This window comes from Eublepharis macularius, chromosome 4 (assembly GCF_028583425.1).
Source record: "Eublepharis macularius isolate TG4126 chromosome 4, MPM_Emac_v1.0, whole genome shotgun sequence".
Lineage (NCBI taxonomy): Eukaryota > Metazoa > Chordata > Lepidosauria > Squamata > Eublepharidae > Eublepharis > Eublepharis macularius.
In genome coordinates this window covers 162,708,603-162,727,784 of record NC_072793.1, presented here as the reverse complement: position 1 = coordinate 162,727,784, position 19,182 = coordinate 162,708,603, and the positions used below count along the sequence as shown (strand labels likewise).

The window sequence follows — 19,182 nt, the reverse complement described above, 5'->3', positions numbered from 1 at the left end:
AAGGGTGATTAACACATGGAATTCACTGCATCAGGAGGTGGTGGCAGCTTCAAGCATAGGCTGCTTCAAGAGGGGATTGGATAAACACATGGAGCAGAGGTCCATCAGTGGCTATTAGCCACAAGGTATAGATGGAACTCTGTCTAGGGCAGTGATGCTCTGTATTCTTGGTGTTTGGGGGGGGGGGAATCAGTGGGAGGGCTTCTAGTGTCCCTTCCCCTCTGGCAGACCTCCTGAGAACACCTGGTTTTTGGCCACTGTGTAACACAGTGTTGGCCTGGATGGGTCATTGGCCTGATCCAACATGGCTTCTCTTATGTTCTTATCTCATAATTGCTGCTTTGAAGGGTGAACAGTACAACATCACACCCCCACATTACACTTGCCATCCCCTGGCACTGCTTCCAAATCTCCAGGAAGTTCCCATGCCAGAGTTGGCAACTTCGTTCCAATGTGGATTTTCTGCATCAGGCTTTCTTCCAAATGCATTCCAACGACACTGCCATCCCAGCATCAATCTAAACGTGAGACAATTTATTGATTTACTTTATTTATAGTCCGCCTTTCTCGTTGAGGTTGGAGGCGGACGAGACCATGTCTGTAGCCACACGTGGGGGAAGCTGAAGCTCGGAGGGTTAAACTAACGCGCCCCAAATCTGAAGCGATGGATTGTGCCAAGTACCGCCTCGTTTAAAAACAACAACAGGCGCCTTCCCCTCCTTTTATCCCCAAGCTGCTGAAGTGCGCAGGCTTCGTGCGCCGAGAGCCGGAGCGGAGTTTTGAACTGCGCCGTTTCCTTCGCGGGCGACCCACGGGGCGGTCCCCGGAGGGCTCTGGGCGGTGTTTCGAGCTGTAAATCCGGCCCTTTCCCTTTGCCATGGCGGAGATTTTGGAGTTCCGTGTCCCAGTTGGGCACGATCGGACCCTGCTTGTCTTGGGGCTGGAGACAGACGCAGCGGAGGTCAGGAATAATTCCGCCCTGGGGTGGAGGGGAGGGGAGAGGTGTTTTTCGGGGGTGCGTACTGCAAAATTAATCTCCAATTTGCTAAGGGGTGTTTAATTCGGAATAACGGCCCTTTTGATTGGCGCTGGTTCTCCAGCTGCTCGGAAAGGTTGTGGTTTGTATTACTAGGCATTGAGTATGCTTTGGAGTATCTGCCAGTGCCTTTGAAAAGCGGATTAGAAGTTGTGTAGCTCAGTCAGTTAATATGCCTTTTACTCTGGATAATAACTTAAGCAGCTGAGCCATTTTGCTTCTGCTTCCTCCCGCTTTTTTCCTGTAATTGTCGAAAGAGGTTTAAATTAGTATCTGAAGTAGAAATAAGCGGTGAAAATAAGCTGGGAAGAGAAGTACGGGGCCCACATCTGCCTGAAACGCGGATGGTTTTAGAGGACAGGTACCTAAAGGATGAATTTCAGTCTGGTCCTCGATTTGTGGGGACGGGATCCAACGCTGCAGCTACCCAGACTTGGATTTTTCTCATTTTTACAGTTTCATTCTCATTAAGGCATGAGTAGCATAACAACAATTTTCATTTAAGCTTTTGCATAACCTGACAAAATATTGGATTAGCAATTAATTCCACTGGTTTACAGGGTTTAAAATTTTTTTATCTCAAAAACAGCATCTTTTGAACATGCCACCCCTCTGTTTAAAAAAGTATCATTAACTGATATGTATCACCCCATTACAAATGATTTTAACTGTTTTTATTTTTCTAAAAAATTATATAAATATCCACAGGGTTTAATTTGTGCTGGATCTCACTGGGCTGTAGTCTACTTGACAGTTCGAGTCCTTGCCTAGAAATGACCCTCTGGCCCTTGAACTTAGAGATCTTGATGCCCTGAAGGGCTAATGGCCAAGAGCAAGCACGGTTGTCAGTGCCACAAGGACCACTTGGCTTGGACCTCTGAGCAAGCCTGCACCTGCTGTCATTGTCACTGGCTGATTCCGCACACATTGGATAATGCACTTTTAATGCACTTTATCAATCGTTTGAAGTGAATTTTTTGTTCCGCACACAAAAAAATCTGTTCCAAATGATCTATAAAGTGGATTGGAAGTGCATTATCCAACATGTGTGGAATGTCTTTGCAGTTGGATGGGCACTGCCAGCTCCTCAGGAGCCCTTTTGCTACACTTGCCCCTGGGCTATTCTGCTTCCCAATATCACCTGATGGCTTCTAGTTGAATCACAGGTGTGCCTGCTCTTTGACTTTCCTAATAGATTCCCCTCTATGCTTGTTTTTTTCCTTTCAGCACGCTCTGTATTTAGCATTCTCTGCCTTTGGGCCGCTCTACTCTGTGAGGCTTCACAGAAATGCTGCAGTCGCCGGGCCTGGCTATAATGCTCTTATCAAGTACTACTCTGCTAGAGATGCTGGCAGAGCTCAACGTGCATGCAACCAGCAACCGCTGTTTCAGAAATCACCTTTGAAGGTACTACACCACATAGCATCAAGGCTGGTCTGGAGGATATGTGTGCTTATTACTCATTGAGACTGGGAAGTGATGTCCTTCCTCTATTCTTGTATTCTTACAAACATAACAACAGCAATTTATATACCGCACTTCAGGACAACTCGACGCCCACTCAGCAGTTTACAAAGTGCGTTGTTATTATCCTCTCACAATAACCCCGTGAGGTGGGTGGGGCTGAGAGAGCTCTGAGAGAGCTGTGACTGACCCAAGGACAGCCAGCTGGCTTCAAGTGGAGGAGTGGGGAATCAAACCTGGCTCTCCAGATGAGAGTCCCACGCTCTTAACCACTACACCAAACTTATCAGACTGCACCCCCATGACGAGGATTCTCCATTTCCATGTCATCACAACTGTGAATGTAGAAGCATTCACACTGGCAATGAAGCATCTGTGTGGGAGTTTGGGGTGCACTGTTCACCACTTTCACAGCAACCCCCCCCCCCGAAAATTGGAAGGTTTTAAAAAAAATCAGTAATTTCTATGTGCTGCAGCACAATCGATCTACCAAATCCCTGGAATCCCCAGCTTTCATTTTAAACATCTAAGGCTCTAGGCCTTTTCACTGTGAAGATAAAATGAGGAAAGGGGATATTTCCTCTCATGTTTCTACAGGGGAAAGGACTCCTTTTTTGTAAAATGAAAGCTCCTCAGAAGATACGGCAATAGGTCGGAATTCCTTTATAGCGCAATAACAATGGCTGGATTTTGTTTTCAAAAAGCCCTCTGGTGGTGAGGCAGTGAAAATGAAGACCACGAGAGTCTGTGTGTATTATGTGCTGTCAAATCGTCTCCGACCTATGGCGACCCTATGAATGAAAGACCTGAGAGTCTGACAGTAGGAAAAGGGCAGCAACTGTGGGCAGTTTTCTGGAATCAGGATAGAAAGAGAATGTTACTGAGGATGGGGAAAGCCTGGCAAGTGGAGGAGCATCATGTCGATGTTCAAAAAAAGCAAAAAAAGCAAAAAAAAGCGCTGCAGTTTAGAAGTCCTAGTGGAGAAGTAGTTCTTTGTGGATGGCAGCCTTAGATGCCCCTTTATCAAGTGTTAACTTATTGCAGAGATAGCTTTTGTGGGTTTTCCGGGCTGTATTGCCGTGGTCTTGGCATTGTAGTTCCTGACGTTTCGCCAGCAGCTGTGGCTGGCATCTTCAGAGGTGTAGCACCACCTCTGCCTTTTGGTGCTACACCTCTGAAGATGCCAGCCACAGCTGCTGGCGAAACGTCAGGAACTGCAATGCCAAGACCACGGCAATACAGCCCGGAAAACCCACAAAAACCATCGTTCTCCAGCCGTGAAAGCCTTCAACAATATATTATTGCAGAGGGTTGACTGTGTTGTACTGATAAGTGAGGAGAAGATTACTTCTTTCTCACTTCTCTAGATAGGTGGGTGCCCCCATTTTACAAGGCCTCCTAGTAGACAGCTGCGCCTGACGTGGTAAATCCTCCTCGCCGGATGACCTGGGGTGGCAAGGCTTCCTCAGTGGGTTGGTCCTTTGCATGGGTTCAGCTTTTGGTGGGTATGTTGATGTGTGGTAAGATTTTTCCGACGCCACTTGGCACAGCACTGGTTTGAGGTATTTTGTCACCCCAGACAAAGCATAGCCACCAATGGCTTGCTGGGTCTGAGTTGAAGGTGCAGGCCTGGGGGGTGCAGTCATTTCTTTTCCCTCCTGCTGATGTCTGGGAGTGAGCTTAGCCCCTGAGGAGCATCAGCGCGCCCCACACACACCCACACACATCCACCCACCCCCACACCCCCACACACACCAAGTATCACACATGACTTGGCTGGACTTAACAAGTAGCTACGTTTCAGGAAACAGGCAGCTGCATTCACCCATTGTCATTAATTTGTGGAATTTGCTACCATGAGACAGATGGATAGGTACTAGTTTAAATGATTAGTTAGCTTTATGAAGGTATAACCAGTCAAGGGCTAAAGGCTAAATGGGGAACCTCCATATTCAGGGGCACCCATCTCTGAATACAGAGTGGTGGGGTCAAACTAGGAAAGGTGTGTGTCACCCCCCTGCCAGGTTCTACACAGGGTTGGAGCTCCTGCCCAGCAGGAAGGAGAACCTGTTTGCTTCAATTCATGCAGATCTTCCAATACACCCACAGCTCTTTGTGTGTCTGCCATCCAGGTTTGCATCTGTACCAGACAGAGGCTCTTTCCACAAGAACAGCCACAAATGCCAGGAATTGGCCAATCACTACCTTGGTTTCAATGGCTGGTCCAGTCGCATCGTCATGGTAAGGAGGGCCCCCTGTCTCTGTCCTGCACCACTTTGATCAGGGAGGCAAATTTCTCATCTGCACTTCATTTAAGTCTCTTGGGTTCCTTCCAAAGATAAACAAGATGTAGCTCCAAAGTTTACCAGGTGCTGCTTCAGACTTTACTCCCTGTAAGAGGAAATGAAGCCCTGACCTGGATATCCCAGGTGAGCCTGATCTTGTCAGAAGCTAAGCAGGGTTGGGCTTGGTTAGTAATTGGATGGGAGACCTCCAATGACGACCAGAGTTGCAGAAGTAGGCAATGACAGACAACCTCTGCTAGTCGCTTGCCATGAAAAGCCCACCAGGGGTGGCCGTAAGTCAACTCTGACTTGAAGGTTCTCTCCACCACCAAGAGGAAAGGAACCTGTTTTGTCTGATCACATAAGGAACTGTCTGTTGGGAGCTCATAGCAGGGTCTGCAAGAGTTGGCTGAGTGTAGGAGCCAGCCACTGTTTGTGGTTGCTTCTCTGATGTACCCAGGGCATTTGGGGAAGGTGTTAGCTTTACCTTTAGCTAGCAGTTTACTATGCGAAAGGGGGGACCTTTAACATATCTTGAACTGAACAGATTTTCCCCAAATGAAGAGAGAGCAAGGATACGACACAGGCCTGGACATGAATTTCAGTGAGTTTTATTTAAATCATTTTGCATAGGTTGCAGAGACTTTGAGAATCATGGTACAGCATGGTCTTAGCAGTGCAATGGCTTAATTAGCAATACAACAAGGCACAATGAATAAGGCATAATGAATTATCTTACCAATCCTGGAGATGTCCCAGAGGTTCCCGTTGATGGAGAGAGTGGGAGAGCGTTTTGCCAATCTGAAGGGGAAAGGAGAGAGATAGCAAGGAGATATTCCTTACTTTCTCTCCTCCTAGCTTCTTAGACTCCGTGGTTTTGCTACTCATTTTTTTATACAGTTGTGGTCTACATCGTCCCACTCAATTCCACCAATGAGATTCCTCAGAGTCATTCCTGGCACTGGAAATCACCTAAAATTGTAACATTTGCAAAATTTGCACTAAGATCATGACATCCGTAAAATGTTCAGGTCGTTCTGATCCCTCAATATTTGCTATCATTACTCATATGAATAACATGCATCAGCAAAAAGCTCCTAGATTTTTGCTTATTGCCACGTATCCGTTCAAAGGTTCATTTTGACTCCATTTTGTTTGGTTCAGTATATCCTGAGTTCCTTATGATTAAGGCCTATGTGATTGATATATGCATAGTAATTGCTGAATTATTTCATGAAGAGTTATAGTGAGATTGATTGAGCTGTGAATATATGGATATATGCATATGTGTATATGTATTTCAGCAAAACAATCATGTGGTTAGTGTCAGAGAGATGTTATAGTCAAGGCAGCATTCCTAAGTGACTTGGACTAGCATTTCTGAGTGTACTGGACTGGACAGTCAGAGTTTCCTCTCTTGAAAACAGCAGAGGGTCTTAAAAGGATCTTTCTTGCTGTGGATTTTTTTTCTAATTTTTTTTTATTAATGCATCACATATTATTACATTTCAATACAGTCACAGTTCTCCTATGATACATCTTTTACCCCTTTTGTAACCCTCCCCCCCGCAAGGTGGCCATCCTATAACTACAAATTAAATTTTTAGCCACAAGCACATTTTTTCCAATTTTCCAAATATAGTTGTATTGGCTTCTCCATTATATACCCATTGGAAATATACAGACCATTTCTCTTTTATCTCCTCCATTTTTCCATCCCATGCCTTATCTTTTTTTAAACATTCCAACATATCCAATTGAATATATTCATACAAGTAATCATTCCATCTTTCTAAGGTCCATTTTAACTTCTCCTTCCAACCGTATGCAATCACGGCATGTGCAGCTAGTAACATTGCTTTGAAAATATCCTGGTTTTGTTTCTCAATTCTAGTGTTTCCCAATACACCCATGAATAATAGATCTACATCTATATTGAGGTTGACCTTACATACCAATGCTATTTTTCCCCGTACCTTTTCCTAAAAATCTATGACCTTTGGACACTCCCACCATAAGTGGGAGTACCACCCTTCTTTTGCATTGCAATGCCAGCAGTTAGGTTTCATCCCTTTAAGCATGTATGCCAATTGGGCATGAGTTCTATACCACTTCATGATAATCTTTCTTTCAAGTTCTCTATACTTTTCTAGCTTAATTGCCTTCAAATTCACCATTAACTTATTAACCTCCTCAGAAGTTATTTGTTTTTCTTTATTCCATTTATTTTTTAGAGTTCTAAACATAAACTCCTTATCCCTCACCAATTCAAGGTAAATTTTCCCTGCCAGCCCTTTCTTTATTTCATCCACATATAATGCGTGTTCTATATTATTGTCTTCCCTTTTAATAGCTTCTTTATATTTATCTTGTTTAATTAAATGGTGCAACCCCATTAAATTTAACCAATATCTTTCCCCCAATTTTTGATTCAATTCCTGAAGTGGTAACAAATCCCCTTGACCATTATACATATCCTTCACTCTAGTTATACCTCTTGCTGTGGATTTTACTCATTTTCCTCTCTTTAATTGTGTTCTCATAACTGCAAATGTGTGTACAATGTTTTCTTTCTCAAGACATAAGAGTAGATGTAAGAATTACTGTGTTTTAACGTCTTGAATCTTAAGAGTCAGAAAAAGGAAAAAAGATTGTCCTTTTTAAAATCCACACTTTGTTATCCGTCAGCCCCCCCCCCTTCTTTCGGCCTTTGTGACACTGTTTTAGAGAATGACCGAATTCACTGACCCTCCAATTATTGATTTTGTCTCAGTCCACATAAGCTAAAGCAAACGTCGGGAAAAGCAAACATCACTTGTCCTTCCCTTGTTCAGAGAACATGTCATTTGGAATCTTTCCAGATGAGACACAGCTTTGTGCCTGAAAAATAATATTCTGGTGCTTTCCATACTTAAGATGGGTTCCAGGATCTGATCAAAGGATAGGCTGGCTTCACTATACAGGAATACAACAAAGGGGACAGGGCAACTCCAACTTTGTGCTTGTCTAGGGGGACATTTAGAATCTCTAAGAACCATATTTCTGCTTCAGAGTGCCTCAAACACTGCACAATGCAACCAAAGAGCCACCCTTCCCCCATGGTCCAGGGGGCATTTTCTCGCTTTGTGATGAGCTCAAGCGGTGCTCAGAAGTTATGACGACAATAACAACAGCAACAGTGTGCTTATATACCACCCTTCTGAACAGATTAGCACCCACTCAACAAAGTCAGTGCTATTACTATCTCCACAATACAGCTGGGGAGCTGAGGCTGTGAGGAGTGGCTTAGCCAAGGCCAGCTGCAGAGTTCATGGCCGTAGTGGGAGTTGAACCAGCAGAGTGCTGCCTCACAGCTTAATCACTATGCTGCAGCAGCTCTCCCAAATAGCTGGGACAAAGTTCAAGCTCCCAAACTGCTGGTATGAAGTTCAAGACAAACCTCTCCCCGCCACATCCTCTAAAAGGGGAATTGGGGGTGATGTAGATTCTGTCTCCCCCACCCAGTACCAAGCCACCAACTGACCCCTCAGACTTCTCTGTAGTATGTGGAGGACTCTGGAGAAGAGAGGGATGTCTTGTTTCATGCTTGTGTTTACAAGTGGAACTATTAATTCAATTAATGAAAGAGGATTTGGCCTTCCGGACCTTAGTACTTATCATCAGGCATATTTGTTAGTGTGTACCAATTACTGGTATCCCTCCCCTCAACTGAAGAATCCATCTTGGGCTCTTTTAGAGGCCTCTCTTTTGGAGCCACTTTTTAAGTGGAACGAATTAGGGTCTAGTTATGTTAAAATGGATTTTGCTCCTCCAACAATTTCTGCAGCTAGAGAAGTATGATGTATAATATCACAATTCGACCCATTTCTCACACTCTGAACTAACATTATGGTCAAATCCAGATTCAAAAATTGGGAAGAAATGATTCTTATGGAAAGCTTGGACAGATAAGGGGATTTTTAGTTTAAATCAATTGATAGGTTAAAATGATGAGTTCTTGTAATTTTTTCAACTGAAATCTAAATAGGATTTGCCAACTTCTGATGAATGGTGATATTTACAATTGCAACATTTGTTGGTGTCCAAATATGGTCTGGCACCTTTGAGTGCTTCAGAATCCCCCCCCCCCACGCACTTTTGGAGATTCTTACTGAATCAATACAAAAAGTGAATCTACAATATTTGTATATAAATATTTGAGGTCCGTTAACAAATACGATACAGAGAGCCTTAGAGATGAATGGGATAATCTGGAGCATCCAGTTTTGCTAAAACAAGGGGATAAGGCTTTAAGTCATATACTTGTTGCTGTTAGGGATTTTAAGTTGTGTTTTATTCAATTATGTTTAGGCTATATTACCACAGCATGTTTTTACTAAAAGTTTAAGCTCAGCATCTAACTGTTGGCAGTGCAGTTCACAAAATGCATCTCTTAAGCATGTGCTCTGGACATGTTTAGTCATTTTGGGGAAGAAGTTATTAGTCATATTAATTTTGTGTTTAAAAACTCACTTATTTTTGAAGATGTTAATGTACTGTTAAAGAACTTGCCTGTCTCTTGGAATTTAACTGATGATCAACAGAAATGGACCCTCGGTGCCCTCTTAGTTGCTAAAAGACTTATACTTCAACATTGGAAAGACAAGAGGCCACCTCCCGTAAAATCACTGGATTGAAGTTCTTAATTTGAACATATTGCATATAGAAGGCAATTGCATACGGATGTATTTTTAGATATTTGAAAATCTTTTATAAATATCTATGTATAGATTTGCTAATAGTGTTTTTGTAGCCAGCGCTGGGTTTTTTTTCTGTTTGCTTTTTTATTTTTTCTGTTTCGCACTAATTAAATAATAAAAATCCCCCCCCCAACCCCAAGTGGAACGTTGTTGTATACAGATCAAAAAAATACCATGAGATAATTGGGAGGGAAGCAATGGTAACATGGATAAATGTTTCTGGAGTATTGCTTCATTTTTCCTGTGTTGCTGTCCCCATTCCAACGAGAACAGCTCCAGGATATCTCTGGCTTTGAAGAGGAGGAGAAGAATGAAGAGGAAGGAGCAAAGAAGGAGCCAGGGAGCCAGTGCTGGAAGTATCTCTGTGTTCAAGAACTAACTATTCCACAACATGGCATCTGCACCAGAGGGGTTGGAGTGGCCGAGGCTCCTGTAGACCCTAGCTGAGGTAACAGTGGGGAGTGGAAATGAAGTAGATGGAGGGACTAAAAGAAAAAGTACTAAAGTCACAGTGGACTTTCTTTGCTTCAAAGAGAGGTCTGAACCCAGGTCTGTGCCGTTCTTTATCCAGCACTTTACCCCACACACGTACAGTCCCTCTGAATCAGAACATTGCAGCACAAGTGATTCTTTGGCAGGCTGCAGGGTTATCCATCGTTGAGACCATTTCGGTTGTCCAGAATTGCCCAAGCTCTTTGTTTTAAAAAGGTCCTTTTTCTTCACCAGCTTATTGGGATCAGTTGTTAATTCAAAAAGTTTTCAGCAGCAAGCAGACCTTGGCCCACAAACCCTCACCTGCAGTACTCCTGTTTTCTCTCACACTTTTTTGGGCTGGGCTTTTGTCTTTACTCTGTTTTCTCTCACACTTTTTTGGGCTGGGCTTTTGTCTTTTTCAGAGTTTCTCACGGCCATGCGCAGTGTTCAGAAGCTTGCAGCGCAAAAAGCACTCTCGGATGCATTTCAGAAGATTCTGCTTGTAGTTCTAGGTAAGGCCTTTTATTTTTTTTATCTTGAAGCTGCCAGCACTCTCCCCTCCTGTGGACTGGTAAGATGCCTGCTCAGCTTCAGCCTGCCAAACCTTTAGGGAATCCCTGACTGTTCACTGGGCTCTCAGGAAGGCCTCTGAATTGTTTCCTTTGGGTGTGGAAGGATGTGGACACAAGCTGTTTGTGTTTTGCTGCTGGGGTGGATTATCTTTGTGGGATGCTGGGTGCAAAGATCAGAAAGAGGTAACAGGAAGGGATGGGGGCCAAACTTGGGAGACTATCTTCCTCTCAGAACCTCTCCCAATTCTAAATATGACCCCCCGCACCCAATGCATACCCTTGTGTTCTACCAACCATGTTCTCCCAAGCTGAGAAGCAGGCAAAGGGCTCCTTGGTTCTCGAATGGCAAGACAGACCTTTGCCCAAACCTGTCCCTTCTTGCTTACCTCCGCTACTCACTCACATTCTAAAACTCCTCAGGAAATGGCAGTGAGCAATGGAGGTGCCAAAAGGAAGCAATCTATAAACATCTTTGGCTTTCCCACTGGGGAAGGGGGGAGGGTACAAGAGCCCCCTGCCTGTCTCTCTTCTTGAGTAGGTCAGTGGGCAAGGCCAGGAGGGCAGCAAAGGCTGACATCCTTGACTAATAGCAATTCTGGCCCTTCTGGAAAATGAGGATATCTCAGAGACAGGAAGCCTGGTTCACACAAGCATGTAGACTGCTTGGTCCCTCTGCATTAGCTGGCTGGCTGTTGATTGCGTGAACTTGTGCCATTGGGAAGTGTGATGATGCGGAAATTCTGTCAGGTGCTGGGTCTGTTCCCATGTGCATGCTGTTAAGCAGAGAATGTGTCTGTGAACCAGTTGTCCATCATGTCATAAAGGCGGTTTCTTTTGATTCTCCCTACATGTCATGCTGTGATGCTCAGACCAGCTACGGGTTGGAAAGACACAAGGAGGAGAGTCATCGGTTCTCTCCTCGCTCTTCCACTTGCACTCTCCTTCTTTCCCGTCAGGCGTTCCTGCTACCTTACTTTTTCTCCATCATACATCTCCAAATTATTCTCAAATTATTTGCCTTGGCTTTAAATCCCAGTTGGGAGGGGGACCACCTTGTCCATCTTTCTTTTGTTACTCCCCCATTCCTTTTCTATTATATTCTTTCTTACATTTCATAAATTTCTCCATGAGAATTCTTTCCTTGATACATCTGTTGATCTCCTCATTCATCAGCCTGGATCTCGGAACAAACTTCCTTCTCTACTGAGACTTTCAACATTGTGTCTCATGCTTTTCTGCTTTCTTCTTTACACAATCTGGCTCCTTCTACAGGGATCTTTTCCGCCCAACTGGAGAGCCACATGCCCCTGCACTTAAAGGGAACAGTCACATGACGGCTTTCCCCTTTGAACTGGGTCAAAGGAGGAACTAATTGCAGGGCGCCTGCAGGTGGAGCATCCCTGTGGACATTCCACCTGCAGTCATGATGGGGCGAAGTGGAGCAAAGCTCATTGTCCTCCCCCTTTAGCCCTTTAAAGGGCCTCTGTCATTGTGTTAATGCTTCTTTGCTGACTTGATGGAGCTAAAGAGGGAGGGGAGGGGGACATGTGGATGCCATTCCCCCTTGGTTCTGTGGCCCCACTGCCACAGCGGAGCAGCCTCTCTTGCTCTGGCAGAGCTTCTTTCACAGTTCCATTTGGATCAGGGTCTCTGTTTCATTTTTGTGGGTGCTCTAGAAACAACAACAGTTGCAAAATCCTAAACCCATTTTAGGAAAAAATAAAATGTTTGAACATCAGCTTATTAAAAACTTGGCCTTCTTTGCTTGACTGTTTCAGAGAACAGGAAGGTGGCCGTGGAGTTCAGCTGTTCCCAAGAGAGCCTTGTGGACTGCTTAACAGATGAAGAACTCCAGGGGCTTCTTCAGGTGAACTGATTTCACGCAAACTCCAGTCCCTTTGTTCTCTAGCCTGCTCAGCTCCTGGACAACTGAGTTTTATAAATGAGGGAGAAATGGTTCCTTCCCTCTCATAAGAATTGGAAGTTATCTAATGAAACTGCCTGTTGGTTGATTCAGAATGAAAGGAGCTGCTTCCTTTTCACTCAGTGGCTAATCCCAGCATGCCAGGGGAGCATAGATAATGATGCTATTTTTTTCTGTCCTATCCCTTTCCTTTACCCTTCCCATCTTAACTTTCCTGGAAAATTAATAAAATATAATTTAAAAAAAAGATAATAATGCTAATTAGAACAAACATGGTGTAGTGGTTAGAGTGGGCAGGGCAACAGTGGGGGGTGGAAATGAAGTAGAAGGAGATATAAAAAGATGCTATCATTTATATATCTTTATTTTTCTTTTCCTCCAAGAAGTGTACATTGTTCTCCCTGCACACGTACATGCACGCGCGTGCACACACACCAAACATGATGTAGTGGTTAGAGTGTTGGGCTCGGATCTTGGAAGATACTGGTTCAAATTTGTACTTTGCCATGGAAGCTTGTTGGGTGACCACGGGCCAGTCCCACACTCTTAGCCTAACCTACCTCACAGTGTTGTTGTGAGGATAAAATGGAGAAGGGGAGAATGTTGTAGGCCACTTTGGTCTCCCATTGGAGAGAAAAGTGGGATATAAATGAAATAAAGAATAGCAAAGATAGCCATATTCAGAGGGAGTCTACCATTAAGCAAGACACACGGGATAAGCAACAAGGGAAGGCTAGTTCCATCTTTGCCTTTTTGGAGCTTCTTGGGGGCATCCAGCTGCCATATTAGAGGGGCCTCAGGTCAGCTCCAGACTCTTTTGGTGCTGTTAAGTAGTTTTGTGGACTGTGTGATCTTGGAGGTACAGGTAGGATGAGTCGGAGGAGAGCAAGTGGAAGATGCTATCCTAGTTAGCCTCTACGGCAGAGAAATAAGATGGACAATACAGCACCCCAGACCGTCTTGTCCTTCAGAGGTTGGAATGTCGGAAGTGGTGCTCTCAATTCAGGAAATTTGAGCCACCAGACATGCTGTGCAGAGCAACCCACATGCCTTCCCCTCTCTTTCTAGGTGACTGACTTGTCCTCTTCACAGTTGAATCCTGAAGCAGAAGAGGAGATCTTGTCTGACGTCAGCATAGATGGAGACTAGCTGCAGAGAGTGTCTTCACGTTAGATGGGGAGGAGGTTTGTCTGACCTTTGCGTCTAGTTTTCCTCTCTGTGCTGCTTAAGTGCAGCTGTCTCAGCAAATGTCATCATTTGGAAGCTGATTCCATTGTTTTCCTAAAATTTGCACCCAGATCCATTGAAATGGCACCTCCCTACCTGATAGTTTTAACTCTTCCATAATGGCCTTTTTATATTTGTGAAGGTTGTGTACAGATGTGTTCCACCGTATTTTTATTTTCTAATACTTTTGTCATTAAAAAAATTATTTTTGTGATTCTTTTCCTATATGAAGGGAGTCGATTTCTCTAAATAAACATCATGTAAGCTTTCTTTCCATGTCATGAAGGTGGACTCCCATCTACCCACCCTCATCCTGATTTTTTATCTTTATTACCATTTCAGTGATGTGTCTCAATGGTTAATACAACCAAATGTGCTTACCTCACAGACTTCTTGGGGCTGTCAAAAAAATAATTCCATTTTTTACATTACAGTCAAGTTGTCTCTCAAGGGCTATAGATGTTACGGTGGCCGTGGGTCTGACCTGTGGCTGCTGATGCCATTTTAAAGAAGATTCTCCCATCCTGATCGGGCCTGCAGTGTGGGGGAAGCTGATGTTGTTTCCCCTCTCTGCACTTTTCCAAGTACCAAAAAAAGTGTGTGTTTGATGGGGGGGGGCAGTCATGTGTGTGTGCTTCAGCACATTAAAAGGCTTGGAGGGGGGGAACAAGATCTCCCCGTGCCATGCCCTTATGGCATTTGAAAGCAAGCAAACTGAAACTGAACCCAGACAAGATGGAAGTGATGCTGGTTGGGAAAGCAGTGATTGTGAAGGAAATCATGCTTCCCACTTTGGAAGGGGTTCAGCTGATCTTTGCAGACTTGCTTAAGAGCCTGGAGGTTATGCTGGATTCAGCACCGATGCTAGTTAATGATGCAGTTAATGCAGCTGCAAAAAAAGACTGTCCAAACCCAGACTAGCCTGGAAGATGTCGCCCTACCTTGACACAGCCCATCTGGCCACCTGGATTTACACCGTAATACTGAAGCTAGACTACTGTAATTCACTCTATGTAGGTCACCTCTTGAAGTTAATTCAGAGATTGCAGCTTGTACAGAACAGTGCAGCTCAATTATTGTCAAGAGCAAGAAGGAGCATGAATATCACTCCCATTTTACAGTTATTCCATTGACTACCCATCAGTTACTGGGCTCAGTTCAAGGTTTTATCATCACATACAAAGCCCTTCATGGCCCTGTTCCCTCATATCTGCAGGACTACCTCTCTCCCTCTGCCATGGCAGATTTGCTCATCTGAACTGGGCCTTCTGCAGATACCACCCTACAGTTAGGCAAAATCAACAGTTGCCCATACACGCACATTCTCTGTGGATGTTCCCAATTTATGGAATGGCCTGCCTGAAGAGGTCAGGTTTCTTGGTTTTTTGCAAATTATGCACTTACATTTAGCATTTTTCCAACAGGTACTATTTCCTCTCCCCCTTCTCTCCTAGAAATAGGAATTTCATCTAAAGGCACACTCAGGTGTCCAAAACACTATCTTTACAACAATTATAGCTATCTTACAGCAAAACATTTCTTAAATGACTGGAAAATGAAGTTTGGTTTGGCAGCCAGGGAATTCTGCATTGTATGGCAGATTCTTGGATGGTCCTTGGAGGTCAACCCTGATCTCCAAACATGGCCTGAATTTTGAAGAGCCTTCAGTCAGGACATCAAAAAAAGAAAGAAAATTACCATCAAGGTGTCTAGGCCCCAGGGGAGCCTGGCTATTACCCTGTGAGTCAGCTTTTCTGTTGCCTGCAAACCAAGCTCAATTTCTCTATTTTAATATCAAACTTGGGTACCCTTCTGCAATTTCAGACAGCATATGGCCTGAGAAATCAGGAAGATGACCCAGAAACACCGCTCCCAATTCAGGTCTCCTTTCAGGTTACACAATGGTGGCCTGATACCTTTTCCCATGTATATTCTGCACATACATGCTAATTAGAGCTGGTTCTGTTCAACAGGATCAAAAACCTTTTCTGGTTGGATAATATCCCTGTCAGGCACACAGTTGTTAATCATTCTCTTCCTATACTGCCTCTCACTGTGGTTAGCAAATTGAAACCAGACTGTGATAAATGCCAATGTAGCAGATCTAAACGTTTCTGATTCTGAACGTTATCTATTATCGTCAGATTATATTTAATGTGATAAAAAAGGTTGCAATTTAGGTTGGATTTTGATTAGTTCTTACCCTACCACATATCCCTAACTAGAACACAGAGATCAGTATATGAAATGGATATGAGAGGAAAATGTGTATATGAAGACAGAACCAACCATACATTGTAGTGGATTTTAAATGTATTTTAATTGTGTATTGGTTTTACCTGTAGTTGGATGTTGCTGTGTCCTTTCAAAAAACAATTATATCCTGCTTTTCTCCTTGAGTGGGTACCCAAAGCAGTCTTTACAGCTTTTACTGCTTTGTTAGCCGACTCATAAAGTTAAGGTAGAGTATAAATATTTTAAATAAACAGAACATCTGTCCTCCATCTGTTCTGATGGAGGACAGAGAAAAAGCAGACAGGCTTAATGACTTCTTTGCCTGTTTTCTCCTTGAAGAACTTGAGCCCATCTAGAGATGGTAGAAGACGTGACAGGACACCTGGGTGGCTAGTTGACATTGACAGAGAGGTTGTGGAGAGGCACCTTGTTGCTCTGGACGAATACAAATCCCCAGCACCCAAGAATGCTCAAAGAACTTTCTAGAGAACTTGCAGAGCCTCTATTCATCATGTTCAAGGCATCTTGGAGGACTGGGGATGTGCCACAAGATTGGAGAAGAGCAAATGTTATCCCAGTCTTTAAGAAAGGGAAGAAGGATGACCTGGGAAACTACAGGCTGGTCAGTCTGACTTTTGTTGCTGCGAGGATATTAGAGCAGATTTTAAAGGGTTCGATCTGTAAGCATCTGAAGGACTGCTCAGTGATCCGGGAAAGTCAATGTGGTTTTTTCCTCAACAGATCTTGTCAGACCAACCTGGTTTTCTTCTTTGATCGAGTGACGAGCTTACTGGATTGTGGGAACTCTGTTGACATGATTTACCTGGTTTTCAGTAAAGCTTTTGATAAGGTTCCCCATGACATTCTAATGGGTAAACTGGAAGACTGCGGACTGGACTATAGGACAGTTTGATGGATAGGGAACTGATTAGAGGACTGCACCCAAAGAGTGGTGGTCAATGATGTTGGAGGGAGGTGTCCAGTGGGGTGCCACAGGACTCAGTTTTGGGTCTGGCACTTTTCAATATTTTTATCAATGATCTGTATGAAGGGGCAAACGGGCTACTCATTAAATTTGCTGATGATACCAAATTGGGAGGAGTGGTAAACACCCAAGAAGATAGAGTTAAAATTCAACAAGACTTAAATACTCTGGAGAAGTGGACGGTTGTGAACAGGATGCAATTCAACATGGGTAAGTGCACAGTATTACATCTGGGCAACAAAAATGTGAAGCACAAATACAGGATGGGGGATACACTTCTGGGTAGTAGTGTATGCAAAGGAGATCTTGGGGTAAGCGGATTGTAAACTAAATATGAGCAGTCACTGTGATGCGGTGGCAAAAAAGGCAAACTCAGTCTTGGGTTGTATCAAAAAGGCCATTGCATCAAAATCGCAGGAGGTCCTAGTCCCTCTCTATAATGCCCTGGTCAGGCCACACCAGGAGTACTTTGTGCAGTTCTGGAGGCCTCACTTCAAAAAGGATATGGACAAAATTGAGAGGGTGCAGAAGAGAGTGACAAGGATGACCAGGGGTCTGGAGACGGAGCCCTGTGAGAAAAGGCTGAGGGCCTTTGGGAATGTTTAGTTTGGAGGAGATTGAGGGGGAACATGATTGCTCTCTTAAATATTTGAAAGGCTGTCACTTGGAGAAAGGCAAGGAGCTGTTCCAGTTGGTAGCAGAGACCCAAAGCAATGGGCTTAAATTACGTGCAGAAAGGTACCGGCCTGTCTTTGTCCTAGCCATTACTGACACTATCACTGCAAGAAGGAAAGGCCTGTGCCAGACTCCTGTCACATTTTCCACTTTGACCTATTAAAAGAGAGCAGCTCTTAAAGTTAATGCTATCATTTGAGCAAGTCTTAACAGGGGCCTCATGTTTCTCACCTATCATACCTCTGTAACCTCCCTGTTGTATCTGACTCTCATTTCATCCTGCCCTAGGCTTTACATTTTGACCACTGATACTCAGTGGCTCGAGAGCCGCCTGTGGCTCTTCTGAGCACCATACCCTAAATGTAACACCCACCCCATGTTTCAGGAAAGTGGGCAAGGCCCTTGCTCAGAGTGGACAGAGGTTGGCATTTGGTTCCCACAGTGAACCAGCGGCTACTAGAGGAACATAAAAGCTACAAGCCTCCCTAAGGTGCAGGCCTCATGCCCGAGACGGAAGTAAATGTGGCTCTTTTGTCTGATGGCAATTACAAAAGAGGTGGCTCATGTGCCATGGACCAAGTACCACTGATTTTGACTACCTACTGGTAGGCTAGAATTGGCAACCTTGTTTTCAAGTAACCCGTGCGACATTTCCTTCCTTTCTGAAGTGTGTGTGCATAAATCAAACCTGATGGTTGTATACTCCTATCCATGTGACCTGATGATTTCTGACTCAAAAAGATTGTGCTGGAATTAATTTTGTCAAGACTTTAAGGACTTCTGTTTAATTTTGCTCCAACAGACTAACGGCTTCTCTTTTGAAATAAAATATTACAAGACTTTCTGCATGGCCTCAGCACGCTAACACGACACTGTGGAAAGGGGGCTGAAGTTGGATCCCAGTGTAATGCGTTGACGGCCTGCGGGAGGGAAGCGGGGGCACTTTTCTTCATGACGCAAACGAGGCTTGAGAGCCGCTATAGTTGGACGAGGATGCGAGACCCTCGAACCCTCACTGTCTGCCCTGAAACGCTGCACCAGCCCCTGGGCTCCTAACGACTGCTTTATGCGGTTGGTTTTATTGTCTGCTTGTTCAAACTGCGACAGTTTTATGAAGAACTCATTTCATTTCTGACTTACTGTTTCAATTTGTACTGTTTCATAGCCAGGCAGGACGGGGTAAGGTATTCCAGACCCCCCCCCCAATTTGTTGATTACCGCGCCCCAATTCTCCTATAGCCCTCTTTCATCGCCGCACTGTGGTTTCCATCGGAAGCCAATTCGGGTACAGGGGGCTTCCTTCTGGCTCCTCCCTGGTCTACTTGCTTTCCCGGCAAGCACTACTGGGGCCGCCCTTCTCCTTCCGCAGGCGGAGAAGGCGGATTGGCGAGAAAACGAAAGTAGCCGGGCTGGAGCCGATGAGGTCGGAGGCATGGCTGCTCAGAGCACCAGGCGCTCCCGGGTACAAAACTCTGTCAGCGTGGCTCCAGCACACTAGCAAGGCTCTGGAAAAAGGGATGAAGTTGGACGTGTTGTTGGACTGAGGGAGGGAAGCAGGGGCACTTT

General features: G+C 44.4%; 1 protein-coding gene across 1 annotated transcript; it reads left to right on the top strand.

Moving 5' to 3' along the window:
- Positions 1–828: 828 nt before the first annotated feature.
- On the top strand, positions 829–13,990 carry RDM1 (RAD52 motif containing 1). Its single transcript, XM_054975236.1, is given in 8 exon segments — positions 829–961; positions 2,264–2,443; positions 4,633–4,667; positions 4,669–4,741; positions 9,798–9,972; positions 10,421–10,510; positions 12,349–12,437; positions 13,563–13,990. Coding segments are annotated over 8 exon segments (807 nt in total). The 5' UTR covers positions 829–877; the 3' UTR covers positions 13,644–13,990.
- Positions 13,991–19,182: the final 5,192 nt, after the last annotated feature.